This window comes from Sceloporus occidentalis, unplaced genomic scaffold (genome assembly GCF_023333645.1).
Source record: "Sceloporus occidentalis isolate IW3139 unplaced genomic scaffold, rSceOcc1.0.p SCAF_12, whole genome shotgun sequence".
NCBI classification, from domain to species: Eukaryota; Metazoa; Chordata; class Lepidosauria; order Squamata; family Phrynosomatidae; genus Sceloporus; species Sceloporus occidentalis.
The window spans coordinates 9054276-9067253 of NW_028316992.1; the positions used below are offsets into that span (position 1 = coordinate 9054276).

The 12978-nt window shown below is 36.7% G+C and overlaps 1 protein-coding gene across 2 annotated transcripts in view; it reads right to left on the reverse strand.

Annotated features, from left to right (window-relative positions):
- LOC149305236 (ATPase family AAA domain-containing protein 2B-like) overlaps window positions 1-12978 on the reverse strand; it is a 91037-nt gene that overhangs the window by 38457 nt on the left and 39602 nt on the right. For both annotated transcript variants that reach the window (XM_089478107.1, XM_089478106.1), the window contains exons 11-15: window positions 12093-12208; window positions 9288-9462; window positions 7917-8005; window positions 6484-6643; window positions 4405-4495 (exon numbers count right to left, since the gene is read on the reverse strand). In XM_089478107.1, the coding sequence (XP_089334233.1) occupies window positions 4405-4495; window positions 6484-6643; window positions 7917-8005; window positions 9288-9462; window positions 12093-12208 (631 nt within the window). The remainder of the gene's footprint in view (window positions 1-4404; window positions 4496-6483; window positions 6644-7916; window positions 8006-9287; window positions 9463-12092; window positions 12209-12978) is intronic.

A 12978-nucleotide genomic window follows, 5' to 3' on the forward strand; every position in this document is an offset into this window, starting at 1 on the left:
GGAAGCAATTTGATTAATGCATGTGGGATAAAGTGGGCAAGAATACCACAGAATATGTTGAAGATACTTTTTTACTGGAAGTTCTATAAAACTGTGCTTTAGGATATTATTTATCTATCTGTGATGTGGTCTCCACTCTTTCATATGGATTTAATGGCTAGTGCCTGAACAAAGACAAAGACTTGAATGGGAAAAGGTAAAATAGACAAAGCATATTAATTTTTTCTGAGAATATATTTTGTAGTCACGCTTTTTAAATATCTAGCAATCAGAAATAGAAGAGCTCCAGAAAAAGGATCATATGCAGAATTTGAGAAGTGGTAGAGCTGATCTGCTGCAGCTCCTCTAAAGAGAACTCTAAAAACTGAAACTTATATAAATGATAGAAAAATCTGTATTATGGAAAATGTAAATAGCCAGGCTTTTAGAAAACAGACAAGGGATAAAAAAAATAGAATCGAAGAGTTTCAGCAGGACATCTGAAATCCCACAAAAGTGATTGCTATTTGTCTCTAATCCATTTTCAGAAACTATTAATTGAAGTAGTTTTCTAAATATGATTTAGAGGGCATACTGGATAGTGCTAATCACTTATCCTATGGTTTGGGGGGTAAGCAAAAAGAGAATATGACAAGAGGGAGAAAGAGATGAAAGTATAGGTGAGGGTTTGGTATGTTTCGGGGGGGGGGGGTAATTTGGAAGGTACTTTGTTTCAGCATTTATTAGCACTACTGAATAATATTACTGTGGCCCGGAGTGGATATTCATAGATTACAAACTGCAGCATCCTGTGATACTCAAATCAGAATACTTAATTGTAATAGCTTACCAATAATCTTTAAGTCTTAAAAGATAAGTTACAAAGAATGACTCAAGTTTTAGGAGAACCGTTAGCCATATAACGGTTAGAATACCTTCAACTGGCACATGATGCCCTGCCATATGAAATATACAGAAGCACACAGAGAAGAGCAAAGTGAATCAGTAAAAATTTAAAAGCAGAAAGTATCTGTCATCTGTTTTCCTGAGTAAATAGCTTGCTTGGGAAATGAAATGCGAAAGACAGGTTGGGATTTTAGTAAAGCAGCTGATAAAATAAACTGTACAATATGTAATAGTAAATAACAGGTTAGATGATTGCAAAGTGGAAACTTTACACTGGAAATGCGAATGATATGGGAAGTCATAAATCTAAAAAAAAATCAGTTACTGGAATTCTGCAACCATCAACTCTGTACTCTGTTTAATTCAATAATGTCAAAGGGGGGGGGGAGTAGGAAAATAATGATTCAATCACGTTAGGACAATAGAGAAAGGGTCTGGATCACAGAAATGTCTGGGTTATACTCTGTCTCACAGAAGCATGCCCAGTCATCATATAAGAAAGTTATATGTACCAGATGTTCTCAGAAACTAGAACAAAACACAGGAACTGTCATCCTCTCATCAATCAGAGAAATATTTATTTTGTTAACATGTAAAAATGGCAGAAGAGGAAAAATCTCAAATCTTAGTTTACATGACACAATCATTCCCTACAAATGAGGCTATCAAGGCAGCAACTGTGTCCAAGCTTTGACAATATATTTATGATCAATTCCAACACAAAAAGCTACAAAATCGAGCAACTAGACTGATTAAAAGAATGGATAACTTAATTTAAGACTAAAGATTAATAGGGGAAATTACCATACATATATATTAAAGGGGTGACACAACAAATTAGAGGAGTGTCCTGGTTTCAATCATCCATGGATATGAAAATTAATGTCTATAAATGAGTCATTAATGGGTTTACTATGTTACAGTCAAAGGAACTTAGACATTTTTATCAGAATTAAGTAATTATATAATAAGATGGGTGAGTAAACAAGTTCTCTGTAGTCACGATTCAGATACTTATGGCAGCTATTTGACAAGTTTTGTCTGATACCATGATTGTGGGGAGAAAAGCCAAATATATCTATATTTCCAAGAGACAAAAAATTATCTATGTCCAATTGGCTAGAAAGCCAGGAGGTTTTTTGTTATAACATTGCTTTTAATATGTGGCATCACTTAGCTGCAACAGTCATCTATAATATGCCCACTGTAAAGCCCTATTTTGACAGTAGTTTATTAGGACCTGGTCTCCATAGGATAAATCAGCTGTAAAACACTGATATGTCACTGGTGTAGATAATGCATTCTGGTCCCTTCATTTGGATTCCTTTCTCAATTACTTTTGCATGAGCACAACAAAATGATCCTTGTGTTAATTCAATGATTTTTGCTGCACATGTTGGATTTCAAATGTTTCATTCAAATTCAGATTCTCAGTTTTTTTCCCTTAAAACCGCAACACGAATTGCAAAGTGTAGTTTTAAAGACGTGAGCCAAAAAAAAAAAAAAAAGCAACACACTACCAATTTGTAGGAATTGTGTTCAAAATCTCAAAACAAAACAAAAAGATGTCTGAAGTCCATGTAAGTAATAGCTCTCAATCTATGATAACTGTATAAAATTACGCCTGCACCCTTCAATCATCATTTTCTTCTTTCTGATCCAATATTCGCACTTGGGATCTCAAAGACAAGCAGGATTTTGTCATTAAAATTGTCTAAAAGGAGTGAACAATGGAAAATGTTTACCAACTGCATCTAATAAAAGGCTAAGCAAACAGGAGTATTTAAAAGGTCACAATTAATTTTCAAAATGCTGGATAGCACCGTATGTTTCAAACACTTCCAATAAAAATGACACAATCTCTTTGTAAATTATGGAAATTAGATTTATCGTCCAATCAGACTTTTCACTGTACAGTCAGCCCTCCATATCGATGGATTTTTTAATCTATGGGTTCAACCATCCACAGCTTGAAAATATTCCAAAAATATAAATTCCAAAAAAACAAGCCTTGAATTTGCTATTTTATACAAGGGACACCATTTCACGATGGCATTATATTTTATGGGACTTAAGCATCCACAGATTTTGTTATCCACAGATGATCCTAGAACCAAACCCCGGTGGATAGCAAGGGCCCACAGTACTGTATCTTTCATGTTTAAAAACTGCAGTGCAGTTGCAAGATTTACAAATATAAATCTATGCTGAGAGGGACAGTTAAAGAAAAGGCTATGAGATCTTCCCCAACTCTGATTTTCTTTGCCTGTCTAATAGGTCACCCTATAGGTCAGGACATATTTACTAACAGGGTGTACAGGAAATTTCCTTACAACATTGAAATATAATGGTTTGAACTGAAAAATGGAAACAAGGGACAAAATATTATTTTGTACCATCTGTTTCGTACTAAATGATTTGTGCAGAATCTCTAAAAGAATCTACATGAAATGGGATTTGGCACATGCTTTTTTACACCAGGCAAAGCTTAATTTGTCATTTGCTGGATATTTGTTTTCTTCTCACCAGAAGATGTTGGGGTCTTTGAAGATCAAAAGTGGATGAATGCTGCTTCGAAGATAGATGTCCCTGTGGATGAAGAGGATAATTCGGATGTACAGTAGCTGACTGAATGGATGGTGTTCAATTTAAAATGTTACTGCTTTGATGCAGACCAAAATGATCTGATGTTGTTGCTTTGCAAAAAAAGAAAAAAAGAAAAAGAAAAAAAGAAAACCAAACCTTCTGACTAGCATGATATTGATAGAAGATGAAAACTGTTTTGATGAGGCTGTAGTTATTTTTAAGGGTTAGTTCACAATGTTAAAATGTCTCATTTATTAAGTTTCTTTCTAACCTACTATTTTTAAGAAACCAGTATAGTTCCCAAAACACTAAGAATTATTTTTATTTTGAAAAACCAAACTCGTATTCACTGCATCATGTCTGGTGTTTAAGATATGTTTCAGATATTCACAGTGCTCAGCTTTTAGAGACAGAAAAACCTATCCTGTGCCTGTTACCAGCAGATTCTAGAACATTTGATTAATATTAGTTCAGATGTCTTCTCAGTATAAAATCATTCCAGTGAAGTGAAAACATGGGCTTTATTAGCATCCACACATCTAGGCAAGTAAGTTATTCCTAATTTTATTTCTAGTTCAAAAATGGCTGGAGGTATTTTTCCTCTAGAAGAACTGCATCCAATGAGTTTTAGGATTGCTTTCCATGTTAAGTCCTATAAAGGAATAATGGGTCATGCCAAGATTTTCAACATATGAGATATCTTACTGAGGATTTGTTGTGTTGACAAGAAACCAACAAAAAGGGCATGATTTTTTATATATATTTAAAATTCTAATATATATTCATGTGCAGGAAATTATGAACATATTATCACTGAACAGAATACATGTACAGTATTTAGTAACCAAGCATCAATCACACTTCCAAACTAAAGATAAAATATTTTAAGAGCAAAAAGATCTAATGGGAAACCACTAATATGATACCACTCACCGACACATTCTTCAGCTAACTCTTCTAAAAAATGATCTGATAATTTGGGGTTCCAGTCCCTGGTATGAATTTGTAAAATGTGCTTTCTTGCCTTGCAAAGAAACAAAAAAGGTAGTATTAAGATCTGTACCACACTAGAAGTAACATATCACTCACAAATGACTATTAATTAGTTTTCCTATTCTTTTTTTAAAAAGCAATATTGATACAGAAGAATATTCCAGCAAAAAGTGCTAACCTGTCAACTGTCCTAATGAAACACTGCTACTGGAATGTCTAGTAGTGTTATATCATTTTCAGAAAACTATGATATATCAGACTTGATCCTGTTAAAATATGTCATACTAAGAATATTGTAACAAGTTATTTTGTGCTCCCCTAATTAATCTAAATTATGTGCCTTGCTATTTAATCTTTACCAAAGTTTACAACTGCAGATACATACCACAAATATCACATTTTAGGCAACCTAAAAGATTTTAATAGTACAAAAGGGAAGCTTTCAATAAAGATATGTTCAGGTAAAACAATACAGACAAACATAAGCCTGACACTACAGCAAGCCTGCGCCAATCATGGACATGCCATCCACAGATGGCAAGCCCCAGCTTTTTAAATTGGTGCACATGCATGCAGTGCTCATTTAAAAGAACGAGACTTAAGGTCCCACATTTTTTTACTATCTGGGGGGGGGGGGTCGGAATGGATCCCCTGCAGATAGCAAGGGGCTACTGTAAATGGAAATACATGTTGCAATTCACATAGCAATATATTTCCGTTCAAAGAAAAGCATCTGCTTATAGTTAATGAGTTTTTAATGTGGTTCTTCCTAGTAAGCTTCAAGACCCTATTTGGGATGAAATGAAATACAGTTTGTCTCAGACAAAAGCTAACATTTCCACTAAGAATGATGAAGTAGTGGGAGACTTGTAAACTTCTCTTCATGTTAAAAATTAGTGTATGTTCTTTAGTAATAAACAGAGAAGTGTATATGCCTCCAGAAGAAGCCTCTAAAAACCAGCATGGCTTGGGAGCAAAACTTTGCACTGGCTAGGGGACAGCATCAGAACGTAGCATTTAGATGACGCACGCTCTGATGCCGCCCTCAAGCTGCCACACGGTCAGCAGCTTTGCGGCGCTCCGGCAACGCAGCGTTTATATGATGCACGCCGCCGAAGCACCGCAAATCTGCAGCAAAAACGCTGGCTTTTTGCTGGCTCAAAAGGTAGTGGCATTTTGCCACTTTTTTTATGTGCTGGCAAAAAGCTGGGTTGAGGGCACGGCATGCAGTTCCCATGGCCCCAACCCGGAATTCAAAGGGGTGGCATCTGTTTCAGCCCTTAGTTAGATAAAGTCACAAACCAATATAAATTTTCAGAGCTGAACCATTTTGCTGAATGAGATAAAACACCCATTTCCCATACAAAAGCTGACTAGCCTGACAGCTGAAACTTACTTTGACACTGACAGTATATTGTATACTGTATATTGTATGATATGAATGTTATTTTTAAAATTATGTTTTAAATGGAATGGTCACATTTTTCATTTATTCTCTCCAGGAGAAAGGCAGTGTATAAATTAAATATATGAAAGTAATAATTAACCATTTCCACCACACCTGAAGGCAGCAGAATAGCCTGATCCTCCAACAACCTCACCACTTCCTGCTACTCAGCTTTTTATGGCACTATGAGAAAAGGCTAAGTCCAGCAAGATTGTGATAAATGAATTTAGGTATTTATGTCACATTTTGGGCAAAAGGTCTCAAATTTCAAACAAACTGGGCTAAGGGTAACAGTGTTATTTATCATTTATTTGTTATTTACTAAAATGTATACAACTCTTTAGGTGAAGAGTTCAGGGAAATGTCTAACAAAACATATTTAAAACAATGTAAATAGTAAAGTAAGATTTTAGAAGGCTAAAAACATATTAAACATTCCATGAAGTTAAAAGACGACAGATTGGTTCCAGTTAAAATACTACTACAAAATTCACTTAAATGACAATTCACAACAATTTCTTTTTTCATCTTTTTTTCATCTAATGATAGAATCATTTTGAATATACCCTTACCTTTTGATCAGGCAAGCTAAAAAGAAATTCCCTGTCAAAACGACCAGGTCTCCTGAGTGCTGGATCTATTGAATCAAGTCTGTTTGTAGCACCAATGACAACTATTTCTCCTCTGTTGTCAAGTCCATCCATAAGAGCAAGTAGAGTAGACACTATAGAGCTAAGACACATTTCATTTCATTTTGTTACAGCAAAAAAATTAGAATAATATTTATACTGGGATGTTTTCATACTGAATAACTGGTAGCCACAATATAAGGTAAACAATGCCACATTTAAAACTACAAATTTCAATGTTCATTTGTGATGAGCACTAATAAATACACTAATAATGACCATTTCATTACAAATATATCTCTGGACAAGGCAAGGCTTTCAAGTCCTGAAAATCTCCACTGAGAAAAACATCTGGAGAAGATTGATAACACATGCTCTCCTAGCAACATACAATTTTGAAAAGAATCATATTATTTTTGCTTTACTAGTTGATTCTGCTCTAATTAGGGGAGGCAATTTTTCCCCCTTTAGTGCTATGAATGAAGAGAGCATCACACATACCCTGCCAATCATCATTATTCTAAGCATTTCAGCTGAACAAGCCCCACATGCTGCACTATAAAAGGTTGCACTTTTTGCTGCCTGGAATTTGCAATTTAGGGATAGGCATCTAGAATTTTCAGTCAGAGGGTTCTTCTTTTGCCTCAACAAACTCCAAACCCCAGGATTCCATATGATGCAGCCATGACAGTTAAAGTGGGATCACAGTGCTCTAACTGTGTAGCATGAAAGGGTGTCGTGATAACAACTCAAGGTTTAGTACAAATAATACAGAACAGAACAAACTACACTTGTCCATCCACATTCATGAGGGTTAGGGGCAGAAGACCCCCACGCAAATGTGGAAAAATCACGATTAACCCCCACCCCCACACAAAAGCCAGTTAAAGGGACGGGAGGGCAGGGTGCACAGGCAAGCACTCTTCCTGGCTGCTCCCTACCTCCTGGGCTTTTCCCCGCCACAGAGAATAGCCCAAGAGAGAGGAGGAGGAGGAGGAGTGCGTGCAGAAGTGGGTTTAAAATTTGCGAATAATCAAAACCACAAGTGTTAAGTCAACAAATGCGCAGGGAGAAGTGTATTTATTTTCAATAATGTTCCAAGCTCTAGATAAAAATTAAACTTATCTCATGGAATAAACAGGAGATAAATGGAAAAGAAAGATCAGGAAAAATCAGAACATTCAATGTTTCTATGTTTCAATGGCAATTTGCTTACCAATAGTTATAATGCTACATTTTATTTATGTTATGTGAGCAACTTCCCCAACCCATATTAAAATGATGATCTTTATGTTACTAAGGAAAGATAAATGAATTCACACTTCTAAAATGGAATAGCTCTTACTTGCTCTACCGTGGATCCAGTCCTTACATACCTGTGAATTTGGTCTTGTCTGCTAGAACGTACTGGAGCCAAGCCATCTATTTCATCAAAAAAAATTATGGATGGTCTCATCAAGTATGCCTAGTAAGCAACAAACAGTATGAATTACAATCATGAAAAGCATAACACCCCCCCCCCCCCCATTTCAATGACTAGTGCAACTAGTGGATTGATGGATGGATGGATGAATTAATATGACCACTTGGAGAGGGGAAAAACAGAAATAATACAAATAACTGTAGTTCTATTTGTTTTCTTATGTCATCCTATTTCTGTTTCTTCCATCTCCAGGAGGCCATATCCATCCATCCATCCATCCATCCAAAAGTTAACATCTGCGGGCACATCATAACAAAGTAAAATGACCAGTATCAAGTTCTCATTTAAATGACTACACTTAGCTACATGCTTTTTCAACGAAGAAAAAAATGAGCTCTTGCACATTTCTATTCTCACTTTCTTAAATGTTCTTTCCACCTGCATTCCTGATAGCTTACTAAAACATTTTTTATTATCTTACAAATAAAGGCACAGATTTAATATTTCAGTCCACTTAAGAAAGAACATCTTCAGCTCGTGAAAACACTCATCACAAATAGATGTGCCAGCTCCCAGAGGGAAATGACAGGTCCAAGCTCTCTGTTCACAGGAGGATCATTAGGATCCACAATAACTAACACTGTGCATGCTCATAATCAAAACCACTAATGCAGTGGTTCTCAAATTTTTGTTCTTCATCTGTTTGGATAAACTGCTGTCCTAAGTCATGCCGGCTGAAATTTTTATTGGTTGAAATCTAAAATATCTGGAGAACCAAGGGCTGAAAACCACTGCTGTAGCAGACACTTCTGCTTCAGCAGATCTAATTAAATTACAGTTTTCTTTTACATAGCTTCATTATGTACTTAAGCACAGGAAGCTAGACATGAAACAAACTGTGACTATTTTTTAAAAAAAAAATTAGAACAGAAGTAATATGAGAAGGGCAAACCCTTTTCCAAAACCAAATTCTTCATCATTTATTTTTGGTGACTATTTATGTCTTTGTAATACTTCTGTTCTTTGGAATACTTTATTTGATTGTTTGTCATTCTTGCATTGACTCTTTCAAAAGATAACATCACAAATACAGTGTAATGCCAAGGTTCTATATAGCCAAAACTGACTCTCAGTGATAAAATGGCAACAAATTTAAATGAATGCAGTCAACCAACAACTATACTTCCTAGTCTAGATTGTGATTTCATTCTGTGATTTTGCTCATTTTTGTCACTGACTTCCCAAATCACAAAGGGATGATTTTGCTATCCCTGAACATGTTCATCAGAAGCAAACTATGAAGAGCATAATATAGTCAACTAACTTGATCAAAGAGGAGTCGAAGTTGCCGTTCAGATTCACCAACCCACTTGCTGAGACAATCTGCTCCTTTCCTCATAAAAAAAGCAACTTTTCTTTCCCCTTCGGTGCATTCATTGGCCAGAGCTCTAGCTACCAAGGTTTTACCTGTTCCAGGAGGACCATAAAACAAACAGCCCCTGAAGACAAATGGACAAACAGAGTAATCACTATTTCTTTTTTTTCCCTGTATGATCAAGCCAGTAGTTGTGACCCACACTGCAGGAGTTTCAATAAGTAAGCACTCATTAATATTTCAATATGCTTAGGAAAATTCAAGTTATACAAATTAAGAATTAAAAGCAAACAAACTGATGTACTTAGAGAATGCCACAATTATTCTCTTTACTACAAATAATTTCCAAAAGATCTAATCCATCTATGAGAAGAAAGCAACTCTTTACTCTTTCACGTCTTATTGATATGTCAACAACTGTCAGGGCAATTAGCTGTTGTATATGGTCATCAATTATTAAAAAGAGCATCAGAGATGGTTCTGTCACCATTATTAACAGGAAAGCAAGATTATAATTCTGGCTGGTCATAACCGTATATACTCGACTATAAGTCGACCTCATGTATAAGTCGAGGGCAAGTTTTGGGGCAAAAATTATGGATTTTGCTATGACCCATGGATAAGTCGAGGGTAAAACTTAGGAGCATATAGCAAAGGATCTAAAGGATGTAGCAAAGGAAAACAATGTCAAAGAATTTACAAAATTCCAGCAGACATAAGTCTATGTGCTTAGACTTAAGGCTGGATGGATGAGAGAGTAAAGAGGGTGAGTGATTCCAGGACAGATTATACTCTTGCTTTTCACCAGCAAGAAATAAGAGTTAAGATACTCTACTTAAATTGACCCATGGATAAGTCAACTCAGGGGTTTGGGGTCATTTTTTGACCTAAATTTCTAGACTTATACATGAATATATACAATAAATAAAATATAAATTTTCTCCTACTCTCATACAAATCTACTTCCAACAGCAGTTGTTCATTAAATGACAGAAGCAACACAGGAAAGAGTAGCAAGCCTATAAATGAAATCTTAATATTTTACTTCTGTCAGAAAATCTACCACCACAAATCTGTCATGTCATAAAAGTTTTACTGGGTTTTTGCCTACTTTGTGTAGTCCCTTTAAAGCAGGGGTGGGCCACATCTGGCTTTTGAGCTTCCTACGTACAGCCCTTGGAAACCTTGAGAAGCCACTTCAAACCCCCAGTTTCTCTCCCCCCCCAAAAAAAAAAACAGCCAAAATTGTCCAAAGCCACCTAAAGGTGAAGTGTTTGTGTTCCCCTAATCCTCCAATGCACCCCTAGTCTCCTAAAAATAACAACAAAAAAGAAACATTGACCAAAACTAAGCCCAAGTGGCATCTGGAAATTACATTACATCATTCTGAGCATGTTGAAATGTACTGGTGTAGCCTCCCAGGCAGACACAAGGAGGGAAAATGGTCCTTGTCCTACATGTAGTTGTTCTGAGGTCTACTAGTAATCATCAAAAATACAACAGCTTCCTTCATAAGTAAACTACAATCCAAAATGTGTCTTTACTTTAAAATCATACCTAAAAACTCATCTGTCTTACCCTTCACAAAGGACTTGATGTAGACATTCAAATAAAAGAGGTTTCAATCCCACAGTCTGTCAACATGCTGTACAGGTTATGACCTGAACTTAACACGATCTCTTGAGCATATTTAAGAGATTGGGCAGTCCCACAAAGGAAGTTTAACTTCTTTTTTAAGCATTCCAAAACTACTTTTGAAATGCACATATAGGCCTGTTACAGACAGGCCAAAATAAAGCTGCTTCGAGTCACTTTGGAGGTATGGTATTTCAATGATGCATGTGCCCTAAGAGTCCAAAAGCCACACCAAAGCCACGCTCTAGTCCTAAGGACTGGAGTGCAGCTTTGGTGTGGCTTTTGGACTCTTAGGACTCATGCATCATTGAAATACCATACCTCCAAAGTGACTCGAAGCAGCTTTATTTTGGCCTGTCTGTAACAGGCCATAGTTTTCAAAATACATAAGTCACATTAAGAAAGCTTGTTACAGGGTTTTTGGAATTTAAGAGTGTGGTACAGTCAGACCTACTTATCCACGGATTTTTTTATACATGGATTCAAGCATCCACGGCTTGAAAATATTCAAAAAAAGTATAAATTGCAAATAGAAAACCTTAATTTTCCATTTTATATATGGGACATCATTTTGCTCTACCATTATATTTAATGGGACTTGAGCATCCACAGATTTTGTTATCCACAGGAGATTCTGGAATCAAACCACAGACAAGGTCCCACTGTATAAGTCAATGTAACCTAAATGTTACATTACAGAATAAGTGGATTTGCTAATTCATGCAACAAGTGGAGACAGGATTTAGCCTGCCAGCTGGTCCTCTTCCCACTGGCACTGCTATTTCAAACCCTTTTCACCTTCAAGTCCACAAATGTGTAATAAATACACATTTATATGTGTATATAAATATTAGGGGCTGTAACTGGGCAAGCAACTGCCAAACGTTAGAATGAAATGGGCTCCATCTAATGTTCCACAAATGAATTTCTGCTTCCTCAACAGAGCTTTGCCCTCCTCTTTCTGCTATTCTCTACACACACACACCATACAAATCTGACACTGAGGATCTCATCGCCCTGTGAAGATGATATGGGGTGTGAACAGGGATTTCAAGCAAGAGGGAATCTGTTCCACCAGCAGTGTCCACTCCACTACATATGAAGAAAAAAACTACTTACCTTGGTGGTTGAATTTTGAATTTTTCAAATATTTCAGGATACAGAAGAGGAAATATAACCATTTCCTTAAGTGCATGAATATGATTGCTCAATCCACCTATGCTATCAAAGCGCACCTAAAACAAAGATTAAAAGTAACTTTCATTACCGGTTTCATATACAATCAGCACAAATTTACAGAATACACACAGAGCCAGATTTATTTAACAAAAGTGATTACCGTATATACTCGTCTATACGTCGAAAAATTTATGCCAAAAACCTGGCCCAGAATCTTGGGTCGGCTTATATAAGGGTCAATACGGTAATAGTGCTGAGAAATAAGTTCTGCCCAACACACCATTCCCCTTACCTCCGCAGCTGCTGCTCAGCCATGAAGAGTTTGTGAGTGTTCCTCCTTTCCCAGGAAAGAGGGAAACAGCCCCGATTGCTTTTGCAAGGAGAGAGTGCATCTGCATGTCTTCGTCTTTAATTCCTTTCCAGGGAGCAGGGAAAGAGCCCCATTGCTTTTTGCAAGGAGTGTGTGTGTGTGTGCATGTCTCCCTTTTTCCCAAGGAGCAGGGAAAGAGCCCTGATTGGTTTTTGCAAGGAGACAATGCATCTGTGTATCTTCCTGTTTTGCAAGGAGTGTGTGTGCATGTCTCCCTTTTTCCCAGGGAGCAGGGAAAGAGCCCCGTTTGCTTTTTTTTCCCCCTCCTCCCTGGAAAAGGAGAGAAAGAGGGAGACACACACACACCTTGCAAAAATCACTCAGGCTTCTTTCCTTGCTTCCTGGTAAAGAGGAAGATATACACAAAGGCACAAGCCTCACAAAAAGCAATTGGGGCTGTTTCCCTGCTCCCTGGGAAAGGAGGGAAAGAGCCCTGATTGCTTTTTTTTAGAAGGA